General features: G+C 61.8%; 3 protein-coding genes across 6 annotated transcripts; 2 read left to right on the top strand and 1 right to left on the bottom strand.

Annotated features, from left to right (window-relative positions):
- Positions 1 to 1,589: 1,589 nt before the first annotated feature.
- NXPH4 (neurexophilin 4) lies at positions 1,590 to 10,858 on the top strand. The gene is made up of 2 exons (XM_004429291.3): positions 1,590 to 1,646; positions 9,329 to 10,858. The coding sequence occupies exons 1-2, from the start codon at positions 1,590 to 1,592 to the stop codon at positions 10,178 to 10,180; spliced, it is 909 nt and encodes a 302-aa protein (XP_004429348.2). The 3' UTR covers positions 10,181 to 10,858.
- A 2,732-nt stretch (positions 10,859 to 13,590) lies between these two features.
- SHMT2 (serine hydroxymethyltransferase 2) lies at positions 13,591 to 18,817 on the top strand. 3 transcript variants are annotated; one of them, XM_087442173.1, is made up of 12 exons: positions 13,591 to 13,688; positions 14,709 to 14,906; positions 15,390 to 15,469; positions 15,649 to 15,849; positions 16,155 to 16,236; positions 16,386 to 16,508; positions 16,636 to 16,775; positions 17,392 to 17,557; positions 17,706 to 17,805; positions 17,890 to 18,045; positions 18,127 to 18,234; positions 18,350 to 18,817. In XM_087442173.1, the coding sequence occupies exons 1-12, from the start codon at positions 13,611 to 13,613 to the stop codon at positions 18,475 to 18,477; spliced, it is 1,560 nt and encodes a 519-aa protein (XP_087298299.1). In that variant the 5' UTR covers positions 13,591 to 13,610; the 3' UTR covers positions 18,478 to 18,817. The 3 variants fall into 3 exon arrangements, with proteins under 3 accessions (XP_087298299.1, XP_004429349.2, XP_087298298.1); XM_004429292.3 differs by having other exon boundaries at positions 13,614 to 13,728; XM_087442172.1 differs by lacking the exon at positions 13,591 to 13,688 and adding an exon at positions 13,828 to 14,500.
- Positions 18,818 to 18,989: 172 nt separating this feature from the next.
- On the bottom strand, positions 18,990 to 22,064 carry COXFA4L2 (cytochrome c oxidase hypoxia associated subunit FA4L2). Of its 2 annotated transcripts, XM_004429296.3 has the most exons (4): positions 21,202 to 21,300; positions 20,752 to 20,840; positions 19,857 to 19,917; positions 18,990 to 19,719 (listed from the first exon to the last, which is right to left on the bottom strand). In XM_004429296.3, exons 1-4 carry the CDS (start codon positions 21,256 to 21,258, stop codon positions 19,663 to 19,665), a joined length of 264 nt encoding a protein of 87 aa, XP_004429353.1. In that variant the 5' UTR covers positions 21,259 to 21,300; the 3' UTR covers positions 18,990 to 19,662. The 2 variants fall into 2 exon arrangements, with proteins under 2 accessions (XP_004429353.1, XP_087298300.1); XM_087442174.1 differs by lacking the exon at positions 20,752 to 20,840 and having other exon boundaries at positions 21,202 to 22,064.
- Between the last annotated feature and the right edge of the window lie 5,526 nt (positions 22,065 to 27,590).

Below are 27,590 nucleotides of genomic sequence, written 5' to 3'. Positions count from 1 at the left end.
TCTATCTGTCTATCTGTTTGTATGTGCCTGGGCTTGTCTCTTGGACTGCCAGTGCCAGCGTACACCTGCGTGTGTGTCCATCTCTGTCTGTGGATGTTTGCCTCTCTGCCAAGGCAAGGAAGTGGGGGTGGGCTCTGAGTACCTGGTGGGGTGTGCTTGTCTCTTGGTGCAAGTGTGCATTTGTCTGTCTGTCTCTGTGTGCTCCTGTGTGTGTGTAAATGGTGTGTGTCCATCTGTGTGTGCCAGTGTGCCTCTAGGTGCACCTGTCTGTGTGTGTGTGTGCTGGTCTCTGCAGGATGTGTTTTGCTCTGCCTGGTGCTCACCTCCATGGTGGGCCTGTCCCTGTGACTGCATCTGCCAGCATGCCTGGGGGGTGTTGGTGTCTCAGGGTATGCGCCTGTCTCTCTATCTCTTTGCTTGTCCCTATCTCTCGCTAAGTGTCGGTCATACCACAACCTCAGCCACAGCCTCAGTGCGTAGCAACAGCTGACAGCTGAAGACTCCCTGGGCAGGGGAGAGAGAGAGACTAGGGGGAGGAGGGAGCCGGTGAAGAAACAGCTAAGAGGATAGGGACAGAGACAGGGCTGGGGCTGGGGACAGAGACAAGGACAGAGACAGAGGAGGAAGGGGACAAGGATTGAGAGGAGCTGATGGCGAAAGATGGGACAGTGCGTGGGAAGGGATAGAGATTGCACCAAGAGGCCGGGCAGGCGGCGCGGAGGGGGACTTCCTGCCCAACCCCCACGCAGGGCCGCTCTGGGACGCGCGGGGGTCAGCGGTGGGGGGCGAGGGGCAAAGGTGAATGGCTGGCCTGGCGGAGGGGTCCTGAGACCACGGCGGTGCCTCGTAGGCGGGGGCGGGGGTGGCGGGCGCCATTTGTCAGCGCTATTGACAGACGTGATGGGGTTTCCGTCCGTGATCAATGATTCTCATCTCCGGGCCGAATGAGCCGCGGGGCGCCCATCCATCCCCGTCAGCGCCGCGGCCCGCAGACGCCCGAGGCCCGGCCCGCCCTTACCTCGGCCTGTGCCCTGCTCCTGCCCCGGGACCCACCTTGGCCCGGAGCAGAGCAGGGGCCCGGAGCACCGAGGGACCCTAGTCTGGCTGGGCCGCCGAGCCCTGCCGCGCTCCTGTTCCGCGGTGCCCCCTTCGGGGCACAGTCCCGGAGCCTCGCGCCCTGCGCCCTGCCCCGTTCCTCATCGGTGCCCAGACCAGCCTCTCGGGGACACGGACCCTGAGCCCCGCAACCCTCTCCGCTTCGCACCTGGGCCGGGGGCGTGTCTGGGGCGTGTCGGGTGAAAGTCACCTTCGGTGCCCCCAGCTGGGCGGGAGGGGGCGCGCGGGGCGCGGCCGGGATTGGAGCGCCGCGGAGCCCCGCCCCCCCGCCCGCCCGCCCGAGTCAGACCAACTTTCTCCCCCGCCCGCGCCCCGCCCCCAGCCGCGCTCCGCTCGCTCAGTCCGCGGGCCGCGCCGCCCGCTCCCGCCGCGCCCGCAGCCACCCCGCGGCGCGCCCGCCCGGGCCCCGCGCCCCCGGCCCGGCTCCCGCCTGCCCCGGTCCGTTCCGCGGCCCCGCTCGGCCGCCCGCGAAGATGCGGCTGCTCCCGGAATGGCTTCTCTTGCTCTTTGGCCCGTGGCTCCTGAGGAAGGTAAGGGCGGCGGGGCTGTCTGGGGGCGCGGGGTCTGGGGCGCAGAGGTGCCGGAGCGCAAGGGGCTCCGTGCGCCCGCCCTGCCTCCGGCTCCGAGCGTCCCAACTTTGCGCGGCGCGGGAGCGCGGACGGACAGACTCCCCCATTCCGGACAGGCGCTCTCCCAGCGCAAGTTAGCGGAGGGTGGGGGGCGGGTGCCGGGGTGAAGGCCCAACTGGGATCTGGCTCCGGGCGTGGCGGGGGAGGGGACCGAGCCCGACCTGCGAGTGCGCCAGACGGAGCGGGAGTGCGAGACAGACAGACAAGCCAGCGGGGTGTCAGCCTTGCCGTCTTTCCGCGCCAACCTCGCTCGCCTTCCTCGCTGTCTGTCCTTCCACCCTTCCACCCCCGCCTTCCCATTTCTCTTCTCCGCACTTGTCACAATGCCAGGTGGGCACAGTGTGCCGAGCATGCACGGCCCGAACACACGCGCGCAGACACGGACTCACAGATACGGGCGAACTTGGCTACAATCTCCCATCACATTTCCCGCGGAGACACCATCTCCCCTGCACAACCTCACAGACACACCCCTCTCTCGCGCCCGGCTGGTAGGGGGTGGGGGCTGTCTGGAAGAGGAGTCTCTCCTCCCGTCCCCTCCTTGCCCCCACCTCCCTAGGCTGCCTCTTTTCCTGAGGCTCCGGGGCGAGGACCCGGAGGCTAAGGGGGCCCAGACTTAATCTGCCTCCCTCCCGACTTGGAGGCTTCAGCTCCGTACGCGGTGTGCTTATGTGTGCTGGTGTGGAGTGTGTGGGTCGGCGTGTGCACCTGTGTGTGGGCATGTGTCGGGGCAGCCAGGCTTGGGTGCTAGTGCTGGGGTCCAGGGTGCATGTGTCGCAGGTATGGTGTGTGGTGTTGGCTTTGAAGGGGTGAGTGCAAGTGCCTGTTCCACAGTGCAGCCATCTGTGCCTCCTGTGTGTCCCACAATGGGTGCATAGGCCCTGGACCCCCATCTCCTGCATCCCTGCCCATGACTTCTCTCCTGCACCCCGAATGTGACCTACCTAGTTTGAGGGCAAGAAGGTGGCTTCCTAAACCCCTACTCTCTGCCCCCCAAGCCCCAGCCCCTGCAGAGTCTGGAAGGGGTGTAGTTCTCCCCCCAACACTGGGACCCCACCTGCTCAGCCAGATCGGACTCAGCAGCCCCAGCAGGGCAGGGGCTGCCCTAGCGAAGCTGGCAATGGAGCGCCCTGATTCTCCCAAACCCGCCTGGTGACCTTGAGGTGCCAGAAAGTGGGCAGGAGAGCCCCCTCCACAAAACCTACTTCCACTGGCAAGAGCTTCTTCTGGACTTGCTGCCCAGCTCTGCCCTTCAAGGCCTGCGGGAGGGGGTCTGTGCCCACAAACAGCTGGGTGTGAAGGCCTGGGGAGGGGAGGGATGGATCTACTCCCCTGCCCCTCCTTTCCACTCCCCCTCCCCTCCTCTCCACTCTCCCTGTCAAATAAACTCCCCTGTGGACAGATCTTGTTTAATTTCCTTTGCCCCCTGAAGGGGAATGAAACATCTGGTGGAGACTTGAGGGAGAGTAAGCATGGGGATGTGACCGATGGGCATCTAGCTGAGCGTGTGAAGCTGCAGCTGTGGGCCTCGGTGCTGGAGTCAGTGGGGGAGAGCATATCTGCCAGTTAGTCCAGCTTGTGTGCATGTGAGAGTCTGTGTTTACGTGTGTGTACAGACTGTGGGTGTGTGAATATGCATAACTGTGCATGGGGGGGTGTGTATAGGAAAATGTGTGTCCGAATACCCATCTGTGTGTGCTTGTGTGCACTTGTGTATACCTCTAGGTGGGCCTCCAGTGCATCTGTGTGCTGGGGCACATGTGTTGTCTGGATGTGAGTCTCCGGGGTTTGTGAGTGTGTATCTGCATGCTTGTGGTTTTGAGTGCATGAGTGTGGGCAGGGGATTGTGAGCCTCAGGATGTGTTCATGAATCGGATTCTGGCTTATGTATGTGTGTGCTGCGGGCCGTGTCAGTGCCCGGGCTGAGAGTAGGTTGACCCTGGGTAAGAGGCTGCTGGGGGACAGTTTACAGGCAGCTCTTGGGAACCGGTAGCTGTCCAATGCTAACAAGGCTGCCCCTCCTCCAGGAGCTCTCTCCCTCCTTGCTCCTTGCTCCAGGCTCTTGGTCTCCTCTCAGGGCCTGGGACTCCTGGCCTCCACTGCCCCTGGAGCTCTGGCCTCTGGGCCAGGCCTTCTTCAGGATCTTTCTAATACGGTCTCTGACTCCTGCTCTCCCTCTGTCTCTGTCTTCCCCACCCCTAGCCCAAGTGGCTGCCTACTGGGAGAAGGAGCAGGCGATCAATAGTCACTAATCACTAATTACTAATTAGCTGGGGGAGGGCAGAGGCGGGGCCCTGTGGGACCTGCCAGCTCCATCCTGCCCCAGGGGAAGTATTAGGCCGGAGCTTGACTCTCAGAGAGGCTGGGCCGCAGCCATGCATCCAGCCACCCCTGCCTCCGTAACCCCGAAGGCCCCCAGCTAATCTCCGGCTGGGCCACTTAGGCACGTGCAGCCTGGGCTAGGGCCCTGAGCTGTTGGCGGGGATTTGGGAGTAATCAGGGGCCGCAGCTGGGCCGAAGGCACAGGAGGGGGGGCACTGTGACAGCTCCCTTGGGCCAGAGCCTGCGAGTAGGGGAGGGGTACCCTTGGAAAGAATTTAGAGGGTTAAGAGTCGGAGTAGGGGAGGAGCCTGAGATCCAGGACAGGGTGACTGGGGAGGATGTGAAGTAATTGGGGGACAAAAACAAGGTAAAGAAGGTCACTGGGGTCAGAGACAGAGTCATTGGGAAGGGGCGAGATAAAGGTTGAAAGACACCAAGTAAATGAAGGGGGCATCCCAGGGGTCAGAGATGAAGTCATTGGCCAGGAAATGGGGAACTTTGAACTGAGCCCTGCAGCTCCACGTGGGCGGCTCCAGGAGGAGGACGGGGTGACAGAGAGAGAGCAGGGTCATGGGGGAGGGGTCCCAGGGCTCGAGGGTTGCCGGGCGCGGTGGGGAGTCGCGGGGCGTGGGGTGGCAGCGAGCTGCGGGGCGGGGATGGGGAGCAGGGAGCGCTGCCGTGAGCGCTGGAAATTGGCGAGTCTCCCCCTCTCCCTCGCCTGCCCCTCCTCCACCTCCACCCCGCCCACTCCCCCTCCGGCTCCGGCTTCGGGAAATTACATCCCCGCTCCGCGGCTCCCACACCCCCCCCCCACGGCGCCCCGGAGCCCGCGCCTTTATAGGCACATTTATTGCAATAATAAAGTGAGGCGCGGGGCGGGGGGCGGGGGGCGGCCGTTCCCGGGGGGACCGCGCCGGCTGTAGGAAGCAGGGAAATAAAATAAAATAAAATAAAATCAAAATTCAGATAACGGTGAGCCTTGCGCTGCAGGCCTCAAGCGGGCGGGCGGGCGGGGCTGAGGGGGAGGGGGCGCCCGGCCCAAGGGCAGAGCCCACCGCACCAGCGGTCCCGCCGCCTCACGCTATAGTAGGGTCTGGAAGGAGATATCTGCGCCTCCACCTGCCGGGCCCCCTCCCGTAGCCTGATCCTGCCAGTGCTCTGCCTTTTCCTCTGACTTGTCTCCCATACCTGTCCTCAGCTCCTGTCTCTGTCCCAGTCTCCCATCTCCTTCCTTGTCCCCCATTTCTCATTCTAGTCCCCATTCACATTTCCCATCCCAATCCCCTGAGTCTCTGCATCTTTCAGCATCCCTGTTTCTGCCCAATAACCATTCCCCATCCCCCATTTCTGTTCCCACCCCCAACTGATCCCCATCCACATCTCCCAGTCCCTATCCCATTCCTGCCCTCCCAATGCCCATCCCTCATCCACTGTCCCTGTCCTCCCCCATCCTCATTTTGGTTCCCATCCCATTCTCTGCTCCATCTTCATTCCCCTGGTCCCTACCCCATCTGCATCCCTGTCTCTGCCCAATGACTGTCCCCCATTTCTGATCTCCTCTTCATCCCTGTTTCCATGCTTCATTCCTGTTCCTATCCTTGTTCCATCCTTAGCTCTGCACCCAATACCTGTGCCTTCGAGGTCCGCACTCCCAGTCCCCCTCCATTTCTGTCCCAGTCCTCACCCCAGCTGTCCGGTCCACCCCCCTCTGTCCTCAACCCTGTCTCTATCTCTGGTTCCCAGCCAGAACCCCCCCAGCCCCGACTCCACCCCACCCTGACTGCAGTGCCCCCCTCTTTCTAGGTGCAAGGGCTCAGTACGCTATTCCCTCCCCTTCCCCAGCCCAGGCCTGGAGCACTGTTTTTCCCCAACCATAGGGTGGGTGCCCTCCCCCCGTGGGAATCCTGAGCGCCCCGCCTGACCCATGCAGCAGGAGAGAAGCCAGTGACCGACCAGTCTGGAGGCCTGGGGGAGGTGTGCCCTGCAATGCGGCTGGGGGGCCGACAGCCTGATCCTCCCCCGATTCCCATCGGTCTCATCCCAAAAGATCCCCCCCCCCCAGTGGAGTTTGTTCATCGGCAAGAGACAGCCTCGACTCCCCTCCATTGCGTGGGCTCGCTGCCTTGGGGGCAAAGCGCTCCTGGCTCAGCTCCCGCCCCCCATGGGCCTGGAGGCTCCTGGTGAAGCACACCCCCACCCCCATCCCTGCTGCCACCAGGCACCTCCGCCCCCCTTGCCGACAGCTGGGCTAGCCTCTCCCCTCTGCAAATGTCACCGTGCCCAATTAGCTTAATTAAACCAGCTCTGGAGCAAAGGGGACCCCCTCCTCGGACAACACCCTGCTCCCACTCTCGGTCGTAGAGGGGGAGGGACAGCTCATGGATTCTGGGCAAAGAGGGGCTCCTGTATCACACTGCTTTCCCCTCACTCCCACCCCCACCACAGCTGGAGACAGACACCCCAAGGAGAGAGGGAAAGAACCACAGTTAGAGAGACAGACAGAAACGGAGAAAAACAGAATCAGGGAAGGAGAAAATTAGGGACAGAGTGAGGAAGAGACTGAGAGACAGAAAGAGACTGGGAGAAGAATCAGGGAGAGAGATGGAAAAACAGTGAGAGGGAGAGCGAGCGTGCAAGCAAGGAAGCCAGAGGGAGGATTTTATTTTATTTTATTCCATGTTCCCATTTCTCGGCTCGTTTCCTCACAGACTCTCCCTCCTCCCTGTCCCAGCTCCCCCCCCAAGGTCGCTTTGCCCCCCCCCACCCCCCCGCCCCCACCCCCCCGCCACTCTTCCCTTTTATCTTGGCCATTTCCTGTGGCGGTGGGGGGTGCGGGTGCCCAAAGCCCAGGGATTTGCCAGGATCAGAGAAGTGCAGACTGCAATTTGTCTGGGATCAGGGGGGGACACCTGGCACCCCTCACTGCCCAGCCAAACCTCCTTCCCTCTCCCAGCCCTGCCTGGGAGAAGTCGCTGGACTGAACCAGCCCTTGACAGGTCCTGGGCTCGGGGCAGGACTTCAAGTGCTGCTGGGGGTGTGCTGGAAGGGGGTGGCTCAGAGGCATTTGGGATTGTAGCAGCAGGAGGTGCAGGCTGATAGAAGCTCCTGGAAAGAGCAGTGGTTGGGCCAGGACCAGTGAGGCGATTAGGTGTCAGAGTTCAAATGGCTCCCCACCCCTCACCCTTGGACTTGCCCTGGAAGCCACATACACTCCCTCCTCCAGTGCCCTCTCTGGGGCTCAAGCCCTGCCCTCTCCAAGCCCATCTCCTGGGGCCTTGGCCCCTCGTCCTGGGAGGCCCTTTCCCCCTCCTCTGGTGGTCTGGGACCCCTTCCCTCAGCCCTTTCAGACCCACCCTCCGGGTGTTAGCTGCCAGCTCCAGCCTGTCTGTCTGAGTCAATCACTCCTGCCGCCCCCGTCCCCCTCACCTGAGCTGGGAGGAGGGTGGACCGGAGGAGGGATGAGGGGGGCGATAAATATGTATGACGAGCGGGTGGCAGCAGCATTAATAACCCGGGATCACAGCGCTGCAGGGATGGGGACCAGGCGGTGGAGAGTCTAGCCCAGCAGCTTGACCCTGCCGTTCCTGTTCCCCGTGGGCATATGGTGTGTACACCTGGGTCTGTGCAAACAGGGGCTATCCATGCTGCCAGGCCTCTTTACCCACCCAAAGCTCCGCCTGCAGGCCTCTGTGGGACCCGCCAGGGACCACTCATTACAACATATGCACCCTCCAGGGGGGACACAGTGAGACCACACTTGTTCTGTCATTGTTCTGGATACACTGACACACACCCTTTAGAAAGAGCTTGACACATGGACAGAGGATGATAGGAGCACCCACAAGAAAAGTGACACCTCCAGAGCACCACACACAGCTACCCTCAGACAGACAGTCAACCCAGGCGTACCACTACACCGGTCACACAGACACAACTACCACAAACTGATACACAGCCTCACTCAGATCACCACACAGACACACACACACAGCCAACCCAGGCACACATACATAGCCACCACACTGACACAACAGACATTCAGCCACTACAAGCAGGCAGACACATACACACAGGCTCCTCAGACTTATATACATGGGCATACAGACACACACACACAACCACCACGCACAGCCACCCCAAGCAGACATGCACACTCATCACCTAGGTGGAGACACACACGTGCACACACACAGCAATCACTCCGGGTAGACAGACACACACATACAACCATCCTAGGCTAACAGAAACACAACCACCCCAGACTGACACACACAGTACTCCCTCCCCCCAGCTGGAACCCACAGCAGTAAGGGCCATGCTAAACGGCCACAGCCAGCACAGACTGACTGACACACTCTGACACGAACGCCTCCTCTCCCCTGCCTCCCGCGCCCCTCGCTGGAGCGGCATCTCCATATTTCTTCCTCTCGCTCTCGCGTCTCCGTCACTCCCAGCCGCCCCCCACCCCACCCCCAGCCCCGGATAATTGATGGCCCGGGCCTGGCCCGGCCGCTCCCGCCTCTCGATCCATCTTGTACTCGCGCCCCGCGCTGTCTTCCAGATCAGCGGCCACCTGAGACACACGGACGGGTGGGGGCGGGCTGGGGCGGTGCTCCGGCTCCCCCGAGTTCAGGGAAGGACCACCAGGGGGCCTCCCCCACAGCAGGAGAGCTGGAGATGGAGAGGGGTGCCCGCATAGCCCCCAGCCTCAACCCCCCCAGCGCCCAGACTCTCCACTGCTCTCCTCAGCTCCTCGGTTTCCCGTGCCCCTCCCCGCAAGGGAGTAGAGGTCGAGGCCTGGGCCGGGGGGCTCTAGGCTCGGCAGAGGTGTGGGAGGTCTTCACTTCTTTCTGGATGCTGGGTGTTGACACTGATCATGGCCTCGCTTGCCTGAGTCCAGCTCCTCCTTGGCCAGTTACTTCGAACCAACCAGGCTCCAGGCCAGGGGAGACAGGGCTGGTCCACAGCTCCACTCCCTACCTAGACCACACTGGCTTTGGCTTTTTTGGCTTTCTCGGCCCTCATCGGAGTTCTGTGAGAACACAAGGATTCTCAGTGTCATTTCACAGATGGAGAAACTGAGGCCAAGAGCACACAGCTTGAAAGGGCTGCAGGTCTCCTCCAGAACCACCCGCAGCGGCCTGCCCCATTCCATTTTGTCCCCCAGCGGCTGTGGAAAGGGGCTGGCGTGGGTAGGGCCCTGGCGGGGTGGCCAGGGACAACCCCAGCGTCTCTCTTTCCTCCTCTTTCTTCGTCCACAGGCTGTGAGTTCCCAGATCTCAGAGTCCGGGAGGCCGCAGTACCTGGAGCTGCGCCCCGGCGCGGCCGGAGGGGGCGCTGCTGGCCCACAGGTCCGGGCGCCCAGGTCTTCCGACGGCCTGGGCTCCGCGGGCGCCTGGAGCTGGGCCTGGCCGGCTAACCACACCGGGGCCCTTGCCCGGGCGGGGGCGGCGGGGGCGCTGCCGGCGCAGCGCACCAAGAGGAAGCCGTCCATCAAAGCGGCCCGCGCCAAAAAGATCTTCGGCTGGGGGGACTTCTACTTCCGGGTGCACACCCTCAAGTTCTCCCTGCTGGTGACCGGCAAGATCGTGGACCACGTGAACGGGACCTTCAGCGTGTACTTCCGCCACAACTCGTCCAGCCTGGGCAATCTCAGCGTCAGTATCGTGCCGCCCTCCAAGCGGGTCGAGTTTGGGGGCGTCTGGCTGCCAGAGCCCGTCCCCCACTCTCTGCAATCTACACTGGCCCTGGAGGGAGTGCTCCCCGGGCTGGGGATCGCGGCCGCGGGGCCGGGGCTAGGGGGCACCCTCGGGGGCGCGCTGGCGGGCCCTCTCGGGGGCGCGCTGGGGGTGCCTGGGGCCAAAGAGTCCCGCGCTTTCAATTGCCACGTGGAGTACGAGAAGACGAACCGCGCGCGCAAGCACCGCCCGTGCCTGTACGACCCGTCGCAAGTGTGCTTCACCGAGCACACGCAGAGCCAGGCCGCCTGGCTGTGTGCCAAGCCCTTCAAAGTCATCTGCATCTTCGTCTCCTTCCTCAGCTTTGACTACAAACTGGTGCAGAAGGTGTGCCCAGACTATAACTTCCAGAGCGAGCACCCCTACTTTGGATAGCGCGCCCCACCCTCGCCCCGGCCCTGAGAGCCCCGCCCAATCTCGGCCTCCCTGAGTGGGACCCCTCCCCGCGCCCCGCAGCTTCTGTGGCCGCGTCCACCCTTTCCACTCCGGGGGCGGAAGGGAACAGCCCTCCCGGGGACCGTCTGCCGGCGCGGGTCCCCTTTTCCTTACAGGGAGGAAGGAAGGGGTAGCCCCTTCCCGCTACACCCCGAAGAGGAGGGGCAAGAGCGCCGCCCTAGAGTAGGCGGGGCGTGGAGGGGGTCCCAGCGTCCCCTACGCCCACATTGGGTCCCCTATATGCCCCTGGCGCTGGGCTGGACACTCCTTCTGCCCGAAGCTTAAATGACACCCGGCCTGGCACCCCCCTCCCGCCCTGACTGTCTAACCCTCGGGCGCGCGTCCTCCTGCTCCACCCTGTCCCCACGTAGACCGCGGCCCAACCCCATCCCATTCTGCCTGCCGTGCGCCTGCCCCCCTTCCCCGAAACCCCGATTAGGGTAGGGGAAGCAGAACTCCTGGGCATAGGCCGTCGACTCTCGCCGCTGCCCTCTGCCGCCTCCCGCCCGTCTCTGCGGTCCTGCTCCACCTGCCCATTTCCGGCTGCTTCCTCTGGTGATATTTTTTCTACGCCAAAACAGACGGGAAAGGGAACAAAATAAAGTGAAATCCAATACGCGTCTGTGTGAGACCTTTGTAGGGAAGGGGGGGGTTATGTCTGCTAGACAGCTGGCCAAGACCTCCTCCCTCTGTGGCTCGAGGGGAAACTGAGGCAAATATAGATGAAGCTAGCACTCGGAGGTGATCCAAGACCAGATCAGACAGAGATGAGGACGGTCGGAGCCCTGCCTGAGGTGGGCGAAGTAAAGCTGCGGCAGATAGGATGGGGATTAGACCTGAGAGGGGACTACCAGCGGACTATTCGGGACTATTTGGGGGAGGAACTATAAGGCCTCGAATGGGATGGAGATTCAGGGACAGCGTAGGCGGAGCGCTGACAACCTGCTAAGTTCCGCGGGGCTGGCGGGAGGCGGCAGGTGGGGGGAGGGGGAACGGTGTTTGCGGCATCTGGAGTCATCGATCTTCCTTTTCCTTCCTAATTTCGTGGGCGCTGAGTTTGCAGACGGATGAGGGAGGGAGGGAGGCCTGAGACAGGGGGTGGGGGAAGGGACGAGCGCGAGTTTGGAGAGCCGGGCCGCGGCGCCGCCGCTGGCCGCCTGCAAACAAGGCCCGCTTCAGCCAGCTGCCCACCCTCCCCACCGCCGCCTCCAGCTCCTTCCTGCAGCCTCGGCTGCTAATTTTATCCGCCCCCAACCCCGGCCCGGGCGTTAATTGGCTGTGGCTTCATTAGCAGTTCTCAAGCTCAGCCGCCCCCCTCCCCTGGGGACCCCTGACTGGGGAGAGGGAGGGGGTAAGGACAAGCTGAGGCACAGAACGACACCTCGTCTTTCGCCTTCCTTCTCTCTGAGTCCTGAGTCGAGGTACTGACTCCGAGAGGGCAGTGTTCTCCAGGGGATTGCCCACGGGCTCCAGCGGGAAACTGAGTCAGAGATGAATCTGACCCAGACATGCCTGGGAGTGAAAAGTCGGTAAGTGGAAAATAAATATCGGATGAATGGATGGGTGGGTGGGTGGATGGATGGATGGATGATAACAGGATCAACTGAAAGGAGGGAGGCGGGAAGTGGGTCTGGGTCAGAGACTGGAAGAAGGAGAAAAACCCAGCAGACTCCTAACACCTGCCTGTTGCTGGAAAGACCTGAGAACACCTGAGGCTAGAGTGGGCCAGATGGAGGTTAGAGCTAAGGGTGGACTTCGGAGGCCTGGTATGAGAGCCAAGTGGGAATGACTGGAATTAGCAAGCTAGCCTATCTCAGCCTCAGTTTCCTTATTTGAAAAGCAATAATAAAATAGCATGTCCTAGAGATTAAGTGAGATTTTGCATGTGAACATGCTCTGTGATGGATTGTCCTCCCCTTCTTCCTGATTCACAAACCTGCCTCCTCCACAGCCATCTTCTCCTCCTCCTCCTCCTTGCCCTCCTCCCCCTCCTCTTCCGGCATCTGGACATCTGGGATCACACTGAGGGGCCCGGCCTGTAATTGTACTTGCTGCATTTTGTTACCTGCTCATCTCTTGATATCCCAGCAGTCAGTGAGCTATTCTTGTATCTCCAGGGCTATGGCAGGCATGGCATGGAGTAGGAGCTCAATATGTCTGTTGAATGAATGAATGAATGAATGTGTAATGTTGCTATGTAAGACAATGGTTCTCAAAGTCCCTGCCTATTAGAATCGCCGAGGAGAGGTTTTGTTTTGTGTCAGCGTGAGTGGGCAAATGGCCCACTTTGAGATGCATTGAATTAGAACCTCTGAGGAGAGGCCCCACACTCATACATGTATATCACATTTCCCAGCCAATTCTTTTTTTTTTTTTGCTTGAGGGAGATTCGCCCTGAGCTAACATCCTTGCCAATCTTCCTCTATTTTGTATGTGGGTCGCCACCAGCATAGTTGCCGATGAGTGGTGTAGGTCCGCGCTGGGAACCAAACCCGGGCCGCTGAATCGGAGTGCGGCAAACTTAACCACTAAGCCACAGGGCAGCATCTCCCAGTCAATTCTGATGCCAGGGTATGAGAACCTACTCCTAGAAGGGTCAATGAGTCCCTCCCCACAAAGGATGAGTCCAGATGAAATCAGGCTAAAAGGAAGATGCCTTCTAGTCCAGAGGATCTGTAGCCCTGGGGATGTACAGCGAGTTCCCTGCCAGCTGGGGCGGCAAGAGGTCAAACAGGTAACGAAATGCAGCAAGTACCACAGACGGGAGGGGGCACCTCAGTCAGCTCCTGAATGTCCCTGGAGGAGGAGGAGCTGGTCCTGGAGGAGGCAGGTTTGTGAGTCAAAGAAGGAGGGAGGACAATTTATCCCAGAGTATGTATGTTTACATACAAAGTCTCCTTTAATCCCCACCGCCTGGTCTTTTACTATTGATTTACAAGTGAGGAAACTGAGGCCCAGATAGGCTGATTTGCTAGTCAGTTCCAGAGCTGGAACTGGAACTCAGGTCTCTCACCCTTCCACACCAGGGTGCTTTGCAGTGCGTTATGGCTCTCTAGCTTGTACGGGAGTCTTTGTAGTTCCCAGAAAGCCTGATAATGCTAGGTATTCAGTAGGCACCCAATAAATGGTTGTTGTTTGGACAACAGACAGAAAAAAAAAAACTCTGAAGAGTTTCAGGACATGAGGAGCTGGGGCGGCACTGGATCTCTTTTCTCTCAGGCAAGATCCTCTGACATGGGGCTACCAACCGAAAATGAAGTCGAAGAAGGGGGAGAAAACTACAATTCCCAGAAGACCATACAGGAGCTACCTCACGCATGCGTAGGTCCCTCCCCTTAATGTCTGGCGTCTCGGGCGGCTCTTCCCGCGCATGCGCTCCCTGATCAGTCTTCTTCCGACCCCTTGCTTCCCCTGGCGGGAGTTGGTGGATGCGCCTCCTGCGACCTCGGTTAGCGATGCTGCCCTTTTCTTTGCTTTGGGCGAGTCGGGTAAGAATCGGGCGCCGGAGATGGGGTGACCAGTAGAAAGCTCCTCCCCCCACCCCCACTGTCCATTCACAAACTCTGGGGTTCTCTTGGCTTTTCCGCGCACGTGGTCTGGGGCCTCGGATAGCGGATGCGCAACTAGGGAATCCCTGAGACCCCAGGGTGCGTGCGGAGTAACTGGGGCCCCTCCCCATTCCGGCAACCAGACGCCCCGGGGCCTTGTGACTGCCTATTTCACGTGGCATTCGGAGAGAGAAGCACACCAGCTGCCCCGTGGACCCTCTGCTGGCGAGCAAGCGGGGTTCCCGGCCGGGACCGGCGAGCTGAGTATTTCCTGCCAGCTCTGAGCCGTGCAGATGGTGCAACCCGGCCCCACTGCTTGCATCGGGTGCCCCGCGGCTCTGTGGGTTGGCAGGAGGTGGAAAGAGTCGGGGGCGCAGAGGACAGGATGTGGGTTTTAGCTTCCCTGCCAGCAGACCACCCCCCACACACCTCTTCCCCAGGGACTGCTAAAGCTCTACCCTCCCGTCTCCATTGCTCTGGAAACCACCTCCACAGCCTGTTGCCTCAACCCTGCCAACTCGCCTCTTCCTCCCTGACTGGGGTATCAGTTTATGGAACCCTGCTGGAAGACCCTTTTGTTGCTTTGGGTGAGGAGGTTCTGGAACCTCAGTGGACCACCCCTGAGTTCCAGAGACACAGGCTTCTGGAAGACAAACTTTGCCCTGTGGCTTTGCAGAGTGGTTCATGGGTTGAGGTGGAGAAAAATTCTGAGGTGAGGTGAATGGACCCAGTGAGAACCACCCCTTGGACATTGATCTCAACCTTGGCTCTAGAACTGGCTTTTGAAGGTGGAGGGGGTGGGTGAGAACTGGGACAGGCTGGCTGGACAACAGGCTGCTGCGTTTGGAGCCAGAGGGCCGTGTAAGCATGGCTGAGTTGTTGGGAGACTGTTTCGTTTGACCTGGCTTTTCCTCCCCTAGCCTCTGCAGAGATGTGGTCAGCTGGCCAGGACGGCCATCCGGTGCCAGCACAGTGAGGCGGCCCAGACCCAGACTGGAGACAGAACCAGAGGCTGGACAGGCCAGGAGAACCTGTCAGACAGTGACCCTGAGATGTGGGAGCTGCTGCGGAGGGAGAAGGACAGGCAGTGTCGGGGCCTGGAGCTCATTGCCTCAGAGGTGGGGCCTGGGCAGAGGGCCAGGGCTCGGGCCACCATGGGTGCAGGAAGTAACGGAATCTGATTGCTATTTCTCCAGATCTCCATTTTAGACTCAGGGCCTTCCTGCTGGGCCTTATCTTCCTCTCTTCTTACTGTCCTCTGAAGCAAAGGCAGGGCCAGTCTGGGTTATGGGATGGGAGCATTAGAGAGCTTCCAGAGCCTTCCAGGGCCCTCACAGTCTAGTCTAGTTCCTCCTCCCTCCCAAGAGGAAAGAGGAGGCTGGAAGCACAGGTTTGAGTAGACAGGTGGCCTTGCTGGGGACATCTATGGTGGCATTTGGGTTTCTGAGGATGCTGCCTCAGGCCTGGCAAGGAACCTAAACAAACAGAGCTTCCTGTAGAGCCCGGCTCCTCCCTGCAGCCTGGGACTCGGGGGGTGGGGCTGTGGGGGTCCAGGGGAAGGGGCTCAGTAACTCTGACATTGCCCCCCACCCCCACCCCAGAACTTCTGCAGCCGAGCTGCGCTGGAGGCCCTGGGGTCCTGTCTGAACAACAAGTACTCGGAGGGTTATCCTGGCAAGAGGTGAGGGCTAGGCACCAGAGGGCTGGAGGGCAGCCTCAGGGATGGTGCTTCCAGCAGGGGACACCCACCTGTCCCCTCCCCGTGTGTATAGAGGAGTGGCCCTCCCAGTCCTTTGCTGCTGGTCAAGGGGGATGGTGGAGCCCTTTCTCTGTGCCCTGATACACCCCCTCCTGTGGCAGATACTATGGGGGAGCAGAGGTAGTGGATGAAATCGAGCTGCTATGTCAGCGCCGGGCCTTGGAGGCCTTTGACCTGGATCCTGCACAATGGGGAGTCAATGTCCAGCCCTACTCGGGGTCCCCAGCCAATCTGGCCGCCTACACAGCCCTTCTGCAGCCTCACGACCGAATCATGGGACTGGACCTGCCCGACGGGGGCCAGTGAGTATGGATGGGGTGCTGGTGGGCTTGGTGGGCAGTGTGGGCATGGGAGAGGAGTGACTTGTTGAACACCTACTGTGTGCCATGCAGATGAAACAGGCCTCTCCCTGTCCTGCAAGTTACAGTGGATGAGGAAGATAAGACCCCAGTAACCAGTGCCCACCACAGAGTGGACAGAGCAGTGAGGATGGTCATGCTGGGAGCAGCGTTCCAGGGACAGAGGCCTTCGGAGCAGTGCAGGGCACGGTTCAGTCTGGGAGTTACTCCACTCTAAAGCCTTCTTATGTCCTCTCCTCCCCTCCCAGCCTCACCCATGGCTACATGACTGATGTCAAGCGGATCTCAGCCACATCCATCTTCTTCGAGTCTATGCCCTATAAGCTGGATGTGAGTGCTGTAGGGTGTGGGGTGGGCCCTGGTGGCGCTCTCCTGGGGAAAGTGAGGGGCAGGAGCCCTGGGTAGCCCTCAAGGTCAAGGGGGAGAGTCAGCTGCCCTGCTCCCTTCTCAGGGCTTTAGCTTTTTGTCTGTCTGTCCAGCCCAAAACCGGCCTCATTGACTATGACCAGCTGGCACTGACTGCTCGACTTTTCCGGCCGCGGCTCATTATCGCTGGTACCAGTGCCTACGCCCGCCTCATTGACTACACCCGAATGAGAGAGGTGGGTGGAGGGCTGGAGCACCACTGGCCGTCTCCAAGGGGTGGCGGGGAGATTCTGGAGGAGGGGCCGCCTCAGGCAGGCCTGTCTGGCCCTCCCCAGGCTAAGGCCTGTCTCTGTTCCTGCCCAGGTATGTGATGAGGTCAAGGCACACCTGCTGGCAGACATGGCCCACATCAGTGGCCTGGTGGCTGCCAAGGTGATCCCCTCTCCTTTCAAGCATGCGGATGTTGTCACCACCACCACTCACAAGACCCTTCGAGGGGCCAGGTCAGGCTCCCCTGAGGTCAGGCCTCACCTTTCCCTGCCTTTACCTCCTAGTCTGGGGCACTGGTGGGCTGGATCTGAGAGGAATACATTCCCATCTGGAGCCCTGAAGATTTCTATCTAGTCCATGATGATTCTCCTTCTTTTGCCCATGGCAGCAGTTCCCTGCCAAGGGGTCTGGGGGTGGGAGTGAGGGGCTGCTCCCCTCGACCACTGGAGTCCAGCGCACTGGGTGCAACTGAGGTGGACTCAGAGCCCTCCGGGGGCTCAGGCCAGCCAGCTGCCTTTGCTCTCCCTGTCCCTCGCCCTTTCTTTTTTTTTTTTTGTGAGGAAGATCAGCCCTGAGCTAACATCTGATGCCAATCCTCCTCTTTTTTGCTGAGGAAGATTGGCCCTGGGCTAACATCCCTGCCCATCTTCCTCTACTTTATATGGGACGCCACCACCGCATGGCTTGACAAGCAGTGTGTCCGTGCGCACCCGGGATCCGGACCTGCGAACCCCCAGCCGCCGCAGCGGAGCGCGCGCACTTAACCGCTATGTCACCAGGCTGGCCCCCTCGCCCTTTCTTTTGCACTTTCTTTTCAGCTTAAATTCTGACCTCTCATCTCTCCCACAGGTCAGGACTCATCTTCTACCGGAAGGGGGTGCGGACTGTAGACCCCAAGACTGGCCGGGAGATCCCTTACACATTTGAGGACCGAATCAACTTTGCTGTGTTCCCATCCCTTCAGGGGGGCCCCCACAACCATGCCATTGCTGCAGTGGCTGTGGCCCTAAAGCAGGTTGGGGAGCCTACTCTTGTGGGGTGGGAGCCTGATGGAAGGGCAGTGCAGCACGGGAGGGGTCCAGGCTGGAGTCCCAACTATACAGGGGATGGAGGGGCAGAAGGGGTAGGATTTGGGGTCACAGGTGGTGCTGTCTTCTCTCCAGGCCTGCACCCCCATGTTCCGGGAGTACTCCCTGCAGGTTCTGAAGAACGCTCGGGCCATGGCTGATGCCCTGCTTGAGCGCGGCTACTCGCTGGTGTCTGGTGAGCTGGGGCGTGGGTGAGAACCTCTGTAGCCTCACGCAGAGGCCCAGGACTCACCACTCCCCGCTTACTGTCCCCCCTCAGGTGGCACTGACAACCACCTGGTGCTGGTGGACCTGCGGCCCAAGGGCCTGGATGGCGCTCGAGCGGAGCGGGTCCTGGAACTTGTGTCCATCACGGCCAACAAGAACACGTGTCCTGGAGACCGAAGTGCCCTCACGCCTGGGGGCCTGCGGCTTGGTGAGACCTGGGGTTCAAGGAGGGAAGGGTGGCTGCCAGGGGAGCTTGGGCTGTGCCAATCCCCTTCTGCCTCTCTCCCAGGGGCCCCAGCCTTGACCTCTCGACAGTTCCGTGAGGATGACTTCCGGAGAGTTGTGGACTTTATAGATGAAGGCGTCAGCATCGGCTTGGAGGTGAAGAGCAAGACGGGTGAGTGGGCAAGATGCCCCCTGAGCCAGTTTACAGTCACCATCTGCCCCCCTCCCCAAGCTGATCTAACCACCTTCCCAAAAGCTCTGACCGCTCTCTCCTCACCCCTTTCCAGCCAAACTCCAGGATTTCAAATCCTTCCTGCTCAAGGACCCAGAAACAAGTCATCGGCTGGCGGACCTCAGGCAGCGAGTGGAGCAGTTTGCCAGGGCCTTCCCCATGCCTGGTTTTGATGAGCACTGAAAGAAATGAGGCCCACAGACTGACATGTGTTCCCCTTCCCCTGCCTGGACCAGTGGAGGGCAATGCCTGTTTCCAGTTTTTTGCTGGGGGAGGGAAGGTCTCCCGCTTGGGGCGGGAGCCAGATAGAGTTCCCCTTCCCGAAATTTGTAGCTGAAAAGATTTCTTTTTGTAACAAGACTTAGAAGGAGGAGGCCTGGGGCTTTCTGCCCTACCCTCTCCCGTTATCTCAGTGTTCTAGACTCCCCAGTCTTCTTAGAAAGGGGGATTACCCTTGTGAGCCAGAGGAAGGGCTGGGTAGGCACCCTCATTTCTGTTTTTAGCTAATAAAATGCTACCCTGCTCTGAGCTTCTGTTACTGGGGGAAGGGTTCCCTTGGCCAGGTGGGGATCTGTCTCCCTCAGCGTGTGCCTACCTTCCCTCCCACCGCCACCACACGGCCCCCGGGGGCTGCAGCCTCCTCTCTCTGTCTCTGATCAGAGCCGACACCAGACGTGATTAGCAGGCGCAGCAAATTCAATTTGTTAAATGAAATTGTATTTTGCCCACGGCTGCTTCTGTTTGATCCCCCGGGACGACGGGAGCAAGGGAGGGGCGGGGATGGCGGGGGAGGCCCAGGTGTGAGGCGAGGGGGTGCCGGTTGGCGCCCGAGGCAGAGCACTTGGGCAGGGGCAGGAGCGCGCTGCACCTCCCTGGGCCCCCGGCCGCATCCACGGCAGGCTGGGCAGCCCGGAACGAACCCAGTGAGCCGGAGCAGCGCCGCCCCTGGGCTGGTGCCCGGAGCCCGGGCTAACGCGGAGCCAGCCACGTCACTTGGTACTCAGAGGCCCGTGCTTGCTCTTGGCTCACGTCGGCCACGCTCAACACGTAGCCTGCACCACGCCCTGCCTGGCCCAAGTCGCGGGCGGAGGGGCTGCCTGGGGCCTTTTGGGTCGACCCGGCTGCTGCCGGTCTCCCGAATCCCCCTCCCCCGCGTGGGACTCAAGCTGAGGGTCAGAGGCGCTTCCGCCGCTGGGACCAAGGGAAGAGGGTGGGGGTGGAGCTGTTCCCCTCCCCGTGGGAACGGGGCCTGTGTAAGCAGAAGCTGGACAGGGTGGCTGCAGTGGTGCCCTGGAGTCGGGGCGGAGAGTGGAAGGAATGGGTAGACTGGCGGTGGTGGTTTACATCCAACGCGCACCCCAGCCAGGCTTAGAAGTCTGGCCGGTCTTTCTTCAGCTTCTTATAGTCAGTGGAAACTGCAAGGAACTATGGGAGGGAAAGGGGGATTGCAGTGAGTGCCCCTGGCCTCCCTTTGGGGGGGGGGTCGCGGGCGGTGCTGAGGGCTGGGTCCTGGGAGCAAGAGATGAGGGGGTAGAGGTGCAACCTTAGAGCCTGGGGGGTACCTTGTATTGATCATTCGGGCTCAGGCGGTTCCAGGGCTCTGGGTTGTTCTTTCGGTCCCAGCTGCGGAGAGGGGGGTGGGGGGGAGGGTTAGGGTCTCCTCTCTGGGAGCTAGGACTTGAGCCTAAGGTGACACCCAAGGTCTCTGCTCCCACCCCAGCACCCCTCCTCCTACCCGGGGGGCCCATTGCCCAGAGACTGACAGGAGAGGAGGCACGTTAGCAGATGCTGACAAGTGAGACAAGAAGGCTATCACCGTTGTCAGCATGGGGCCAGGTGACAGACTGACAATCCGGCCCAGGGACTCTCGCCTGCACCTTGCCACCGCGGGTTAACCCCGCAGAGCAGAGCCATGGGAAGCAGGCAGCGATCCAGAGGGGCTGGGGCTTCAGTGATGTGCCTGGAATTCCCATAATGCCCTGGGGGCTCCTGTGACGTGCTGGAGGACCCCGCATCGCCGCCGCCTCTGGCGGGGCATGGAGTCTTCGCGCCACCCCGGCCCCAACGGCGCCGCCAGCAGCTCACCCGGCCGCACCCCCAGCGCTCAGGCGCCGAGATGGAGGTACCCGAAGGCCGCTGGCGGCCGGCAGAGCGGCGTCGCCATGGCAACAGGGCCGGGAGCGGTGCGGGTTCCGCAGCCCCAAGCGGGCCAAGGCTCGGGCCACGGAGGGAGTCAGCGGTGGGGTGGGCCGGAGTGGGGGCGGGGGCCTCCCAGGTCAGGCAGGAGCGGCTCCAGCCCCGAGACGCCGAGATGCCAGGCAGTCCAGTCGCAGGTGTGCTGCCTGGGGGTGCCCGCTAGGACCACCCATTCCAGCCCTTCCTGAGAGGCCCTTGCATTCTACCCCATCTTGCTCCACCCGGGACCTCCCAGGACCCGGTCCCAGGCGCGGCCTTTACCAGACGTCCGGGCTGCGCAGGGCGAGCCTCAGCAGGTAGAGCGCAGCGCTGCCCATGCCCAGGCCGATGAAGCCGATCATCGGGATGAGCTGCGGGAAGGCGGAGGGCACTCAGGGTCAGCTCCTCACCGCAGTCCCAATGGTCCTTACAAGCTTTTCTCCCGCGCCCCTGCCCATGCTGGGTCTGGCGCTCGGTCCCTTCTGGGAGAGGGGACCTGGAACCTCCCACACACATTTCTTTGCCGTCTCCCTCACCCCACAGCGAACCTGTCCCAGGTGGATTCAAGGGACACGGGGCATGTTGCTGGGATGGATTGAGGGCACCCTGGAGAAAGATTAGGAGCATTGAGGGAACTAGGCAAGAGTCAGGGCACTGGGAGATTTGGGGGCTGCGGGGCAGCGAGAGAATTAGGAGTTAGTTAGAATGAGTGGCTCTGGGCACCGAACTCACCCCGGGATGTCTCTTGATCTGCCGGTAGAAGCGGGCTCCGAGACTGGTTCCAGCCATAGCGCCTCTCCAGTGTCTAGTCCTCTCCAGAGGCTCTGCTCCCTTGCTCCTCCTGGGGTCCCGCCCCCGGCTGGGGAGGGGTCAGGCCAGCCTGGCCCAGCCCGTCCCTCTTCACCAGACTCACCGCACCCCCCGCCCATCTCGCTTCCTCCTGCAGTTCCAGGCTGGCAGTGGGGAGGAGAATTGGGGAGCAGAGGGGTTTCCGTTCCTCTACTCTCTCCTCCAGGTGCCGGAACCCTGGCCCACGGGGAACACCATCACACCTGGGGCTTTGGGCTGGTCTGAGGGAGAGGCCTCACAGGCTTTGACTTGGGTTATGTCTCCCTCCACAGTGTAGTGGGAGGAGGAGGGGGACAGACAGACCGACAGCACTAAAGCTTCCCAGCCCCTCCCGTCGGGCGTGGTTTCTCCAAGTTGTGTTGCAGTTGGCCTGGAACAGTCTTTGGAGACCAGGGGAGCCCGATGTATTTTAAACCTGGCCCAGGACAGAATAAGTCAGTTGGTGAAGTTTGGGGGGCTTGAGAGACTTGCTTGCCCTGCCTACTCGGTAAGGGTGAGGGTGGAGCCACCACCCCCCCCCAAGGAGGCCACTCTCTGCCTCTGGCTGTGATGGAGAGGAAGAGAATGGAGTGAGGGAAACAGTTAAGGAAAGAGAGAAAAGATGTTGAGGGAGGAAAGGGATCAAAACACACAGAGACAGAAGTGCAGGGCGCTTGCTTCCCTTTCCCCAGCCAAGTCAGCTATTTGCTGTGCTGTCAGGGTGGGAAGGCTCACGGCCACCGACTTTGGGGAATCGGGGTCCAAGGGACGCAGGACCCCAGCCCTAACCACCTCTCCCCACTCCCGTGCTAACCTCCATCCCCCTCCCTCCTTGTCGCCCTGGCAGCCGGATCCTGCAGAGCTCGCCCACTTCTCCCCTCCAGAGCCCCGTGGGAGCACGGACAGGGGCGAGCTGTGCACCCACCGCTGGGCCCCAGGGCGGGACAGAGAGGGAGGGAGGCCCCCAGGAACGGCCCCCTCCCTTTCCCCCCGCGCTGATACCTCTCGTGCCCCCTGTGCTGACAAGCGTGGCTGTAATTAGGCTGCGGGGTCCCCGGCTCTCCGCCTCCCTCCGGTGGATAATGAGATAAAGTGTCAGAGACACGGCGAGAACAAAGAGACAGAGACTCGCTGCGATGTGTGTGCGGGGCGGGGGAGGGGGCTGACGGGATGTCAGAGCCCGGAGCAGCGCAGAGCCCGGCCCTCCCCGAGCACCGCACCTCCCAGGCCGGGCCAGGGAGTGGGGTGTCCTGTCACCCGTGCCCCCCTCCTCTCCAGTCTTTGGGTCTGAAAATCTATCCTGGAGTTCGAGCTCGAGGGACCGCACAGCTGGGCTGCACAGCTGGCTGCGTGCAGCACAGCTGGGGCGCCAGGACGCGGGCAGGGACGTCTGGCCCCTGCGCCGCGCCCCTTTGCCTCTCAGGCCCTCGCCCGCCTCCCTGCGTCGTTTCTCGTGAGTCCCGGTGACCCGGGTCTAGGCCGTCCCGGACCTCCGCCCCGCTCCTTTCCTGGAGCCGCTGCTGATCTCCTGCCTTGGGCCTCCGCCCCGCTCCCCCTGCCCCTGAATTCTTTATCGCTTCTGCTCCGGCCTCTCCGGGGCTCCTTGACCCTCACCTGCTCTGGTGCCGGTCTCTGACCCTAGGTCTAAGCCCCCTCCCATGTCTGGATCGTGGTCTCTGGGGCCGGGCTGAGACACAGCACTCCTTGGGTTCCAGATCCTGGCCCTCCCCACCGCCCCGCACTTTCCCACCAGAAGGACTCAGGCCACACGCTGACCGAGCCGGGTGAGGGACGGCAGAAGTCATTAGCCGCGGATTAGGCGTGGCCGGGGGCGAGCGGGCGTCCCGCCGGGACTGGCCACGGAGCGCTAAATCGCACAGGACGCTAATCCGCGCGCTGGCGGCGCGGCGGGTCAAAAGCAGCTGGACTCGGCGCAGCGAGCTGGCTGCCGGGGCCGTGGGCGCGGGCGCCCCCTGGAGGCCGCGCGCTTCCTAAGCTCTCAGGGGCGATGCCTCGGGCGCCCCCTGTCGGGCCGCGCCGGCCCTGCGCCCCGCGGCTGTCTGTCAGGTAAGTGGGTGCCCAGAGTGTCGGGCTGAGCCCGGCCCGCCGCTCCTGCCGCTCCGGCCGCCGAGGCAGTGCGGTCCCGCAGCCTCCACTCTTCTGGCGTGAGGCGGGGCTGGGAGGGGGCGCGGAGATTGGACGCGGAAGCTCCTACTTTGCCAGCCGCGGGCACCTCAGGTTCATGCTGGTTCCGCTCGCGGGGCTAGACGGCCCCAGATGCCTGGGGCTCGGTCTCTGCCCTGAGACTGCCCTCTGCCCTCTGCCCCTGCCTGCCCTAGTCTCTGGCTGCCGTTCTTTCTGCCTCTTTCTTCTTCAGGCTCTGTCTGTCTCTGTCTATCTCTGTTTCTCTGTGCCTCCCTGTACTTATCATTCTGGCTGTGTGTCTGTCTCTCCCTCTGCAGCTCTCTCTACCTGGCTTTGTCCCTCTGCATCAGAGTCTCTGTGTCTCTCTCTTTATCTCTCCTTGTCTCTGCATCTCTCTACTCGCTGTGTCTCTCTTTACAAATGCCTCTCTCTCTGTCACTGTCTATCTCTGTCTCCCCCCTCCCATTCCCCAGTTCTGTTCCTATTCTCTGGCTTGCTGCCCTTGGGGGGCTGCAGCAGTCCAACGGGACAGCCTGGGGACACCTCGGGGCACTGCCTAGGGTTCCCTTCCCGGTCACCTCGACATGTCCGTCACCCTGGCGCGGCCTCTGTCTTCCCTCTGCAGCTGTGGGGCGTGGAGGGGGCGCCCGGGAGGGAAGACACAGTGCCCAGCATCTGCTCGGGAGCCCTGGGGCCCCTGACCCCCTCTGCCGCTATTAAGGGCGCCGGGTCCCGAGGCTCTGAGATGATCATGATTGCATCAGCCAGACAGCCGCGGAGCCGGGAGCCGCGCGGCGAGCGAGAGAGCGAGCGAGACAAAGACGCCCGCGCCATCTGTTTATGCAAAGCGCTCTCCGCCGGGGACCTCGGCGTCCCGGTGCCTGGCCGGCTCGGGGCACAGGGTCATGAGCCCGCTTCTGCCCGGCTCCCCGCCGCGCCGCGGCTCACCACTCGCCAGCACCCAGAGGGGCCGCAGGGCGAGCGGAACGGAGGGGGGTGGGAGGTGTTGATGTGATTGGAGCGGACGCGGCTGTTTCTTCAATAATGGATGGAGATGATGCGGACGGCGGAGCCAAGTCCGCCCCGAGAGGAGAGAGGAATAGAAATGGGGAGAGGAAGGGGCCGGGGCGGGAGACTCACCCAGGCGCGCGCGCGCGCGCACACACACACACACACACACACACACACACACGAGCGCGCGTGCGTCACACTGCCATACGCCGCGGCGCGGCTCACACCCAGGCACACGCCCACGCACTGTCACCGAGACACACACACCTGCAGGCGGAGACGCCAGAGCAACACACACTCACCAGAGGCCCTTCCTGATTTTCACACATACACAGTCCTGCGGGCAGAGACACACGGAAATGCCCACACATCGGGCACCCCCAGGAGAGGAAAACACACAGACTCGTAGACACGGCAAAGCACCTATGCACATCTAGACACCCAGGGACTTAGGGAGACAAAAATCATAGAGTTTGGGGGGTGGGCAGAATGCGGACAAGACCGACAGATACACACTCAGGGGCACAGACACACACCAGGGGCACACATACCAGGGGAACATATATCAACACATACACCTCACCTGGGCTTCTGATAGACACACTTCACATACTGGGGGCACAGACACACATACTACACACCAGGGGCATAGACACCCATAATCGCCAGGGGCACATAGAGACACCCCTCACCCTCACACATTCAGAGGTTCACACCCACACATATGCAGGAGCTGCTGCCTGTGCCCTGAGGTGGTAGAGTGTAGCAGCAAGGTCGCTGGAGTCCCGGAAGCAGCCCTTGTTAGTCTAGCTATCTAATGAGGTCCTGGTGAAAGGAGGCACCCGAGGCTGTGGACCCTGCACCCTGCTTGACTGCCTGCAAGCTTCCTTCCGTGGACCCCAAGGCCAGTGGTGGACCTTGGGCCATTCTGGCCACAGCCAACCCAGCCAGCCCGCACCAAGCTGGCCCCAACCTGAGCAGCTGGGGAGAAGAGAGGGAGCCATAAAGGGACATTGGCGGCTGCATAGGGAGACTCCCAGGATCCCCAACATACCCACAAGGCAGGAGTGGAAGAGAGGGTCACTCTGTCTCCCCCTCATCCCCAGTGCTGCCCAATCTTCCGACTTCAAGGGGCACTTTCTTTGCTAAGAGTAGGGTGGGTGCTGGGGAGGGGTAGGGTGTGGGTCGTGTCCTGGACCCTGGTAACCCCAGCCCCTCCTCCTCTGGTCTGTTTTCAATTCAGTCCGCTGCTTGGCCCAGACTTATGACCTTTGCAGCACGAGGCAGCATCATCCATCACCCAGGCGGCGGCTTGCGGGAGTAGGGGCCGTTGGGGGCTCACACTGGGTCCCTGGTGCTTCCACCTCCCTCTCCTGAGACCTGCTTTCTGCCGGCAGGCCAGGGCTCCACCGGCGGGCAAGTACTGGGGGGAGGGCGTGACCACGGGACTCAATCAAGATACTGGGCCTTGTGTCCCCACCTCTGGCACCCCACCACCCATCGTTCTAGCTCGGCACAGCCGGCCTCCCCGCTCCTCCCGCCCTCCCTCTCTCGGGCCCTTTGCTTAATTTCCTATTAACTGCTGATAAATCCAATTAAACCGCCGCTCTAATTAGGGACAGCTGCCGGCTGGGCTAGGCGGGGGAGGGAGGGGGTGCCCCCCGAGTGTAGGGGGGAAGAACAGCCTTTCTCTCTGCTTCTCGGTACCCCCACACTAGCATCGCCGCCCAATGAGCCAGTAAATTGGTTTTGCTTCAGCATTGTGGGGGGCCCGCTCGAGGATCTCGGGGGGCTCTGGTTTTGAGTCCCTCAGATCGCTTGATGAAGAGATGAGACCCGAGCCCTAGCCGTCCCTCCCCCACCCCACATTCATGGTAGGAGGATCCCGAGGAGGGATGGGAGTAAAAGGCTTGATTTGTGTGGTGGTGGAGGGGGCCCGTGATCTGCTCCTATTCCAGCCCAAGCGTGATGAAAGGGGCGCTGCCTGAGCCTTCGTTTATGACCCCGCCGCCGCCCCCAGGCGTATGGGACAGTCAAGGGCAAAGGGAACGGAAACCGAACCCAGTTCTGCAGAGAGTCTTCTTGCGTGCTTCCCTACCCCCACCACACTTCAGTCTTCTGGAAGGGAGGGGGGGGCGCTCCCGTCCCGGGCCCTCCTCTTCCCCAGCCCAGCTGAGCCTCTGCCCTTCCCCCGCCAGCAGCAGATGGTGCCCGGGCTCCCGCTGCCAACCTTGCTAGGCGGTGCCAACCTCAGGCCTGGCAGACAACGGGCAGAAGAGGATCTCCTGGCTGACCAGGCTGGCCCTCCCCCATCCGCCAGCAAGCTCAAGACCCCCCGCCGGCCCCACTCCAGCGACCACCCCGGGCTGCCTCTTACTGGTCCACCCCCAAGTCCCCAAACTCCTTGTCTCCTTCAGTTCCCTTCCCACACCTTCCCGCTCCCGGCCACCTGCCACCCTGACCAGGGCTGGTACATTTGCATATTTACATATGCAAATAATAATATTTGCATACGACGCGCCGCAGCGGGGGTCTCCGCCTGAGCCGGTTAGCTGTCTGCCCCGCGCCCTCTTGCTCGGTACCTGTCGCAAAGGGCTGGGGCGGGGGCCGCGCGAGAGGGGTTAGGCCCCCCGGCCTCGCCCGCTCGGTTCCCGGAGGACTTGAGGAAGTGTTGCCATGGAGACGGCACGCACCCCACCCCCTCCAGGCCCAGGGTCTCGGGCTTGGTGTCTCTGGCTCGCTGCTCTCCCCGCCACTCCCGCCCCGCGCCCCGCGCCCCGTCCCTGGCTCTCCAACCGAGATCTTGCATCGCCCCCTGGCGGCTCAGCTCGGCACTGAGCCAGGTTCCGAAATGGAAGTGGCTGCCCGCGGCTAAAGCGCCAGGAGCTAGAGGGACCTATCCTGCTACTGGATCCAGCTCACGGGCGCGGGGGCGGTGACACCAGTCCGACTCCCCTTTCTTCATTGATGACAGAGGCCTCGCCTGGCGGACGCACCTGTCTCCCACCTCCCACCAGCCTCAGCCCAGGTAGGTCTCGGGTTACCGGATGGTAGTGAGGTGAGCCGGCTGGGGAGGACTCCCCACCCCTTCGTAGGCCCTCTCCTCCCTCTCCCCTTGGCCCCCAGTTAAAGAGCAA

The sequence above is a fragment of the Ceratotherium simum genome, chromosome 17 (assembly GCF_057802395.1).
Source record: "Ceratotherium simum simum isolate JZ-2026a chromosome 17, ASM5780239v1, whole genome shotgun sequence".
NCBI lineage: Eukaryota > Metazoa > Chordata > Mammalia > Perissodactyla > Rhinocerotidae > Ceratotherium > Ceratotherium simum.
This window is presented reverse-complemented; position numbering and strand designations above follow the sequence as displayed.

Coding starts and splice junctions, on each gene's coding strand:
- NXPH4 (XM_004429291.3), top strand. CDS start 1,590: ATGCGGCTGCTCCCGGAATGGCTTCTCTTGCTCTTTGGCCCGTGGCTC. Junction 1,647..9,328: donor GCCCGTGGCTCCTGAGGAAG/GTAAGGGCGGCG, acceptor CTTCGTCCACAG/GCTGTGAGTTCCCAGATCTC.
- SHMT2 (XM_087442172.1), top strand. CDS start 14,174: ATGTGGGTTTTAGCTTCCCTGCCAGCAGACCACCCCCCACACACCTCT. Junction 14,501..14,708: donor AGGTGGAGAAAAATTCTGAG/GTGAGGTGAATG, acceptor TTCCTCCCCTAG/CCTCTGCAGAGATGTGGTCA. Junction 18,235..18,349: donor GGAGGTGAAGAGCAAGACGG/GTGAGTGGGCAA, acceptor ACCCCTTTCCAG/CCAAACTCCAGGATTTCAAA.
- COXFA4L2 (XM_087442174.1), bottom strand. CDS start 21,398: ATGGGCGGGGGGTGCGGTGAGTCTGGTGAAGAGGGACGGGCTGGGCCA. Junction 19,918..21,201: donor AGATCAAGAGACATCCCGGG/GTGAGTTCGGTG, acceptor CCCTCTCCGCAG/CTGGGACCGAAAGAACAACC. Junction 19,720..19,856: donor GCCCGAATGATCAATACAAG/GTACCCCCCAGG, acceptor TCCCTCCCATAG/TTCCTTGCAGTTTCCACTGA.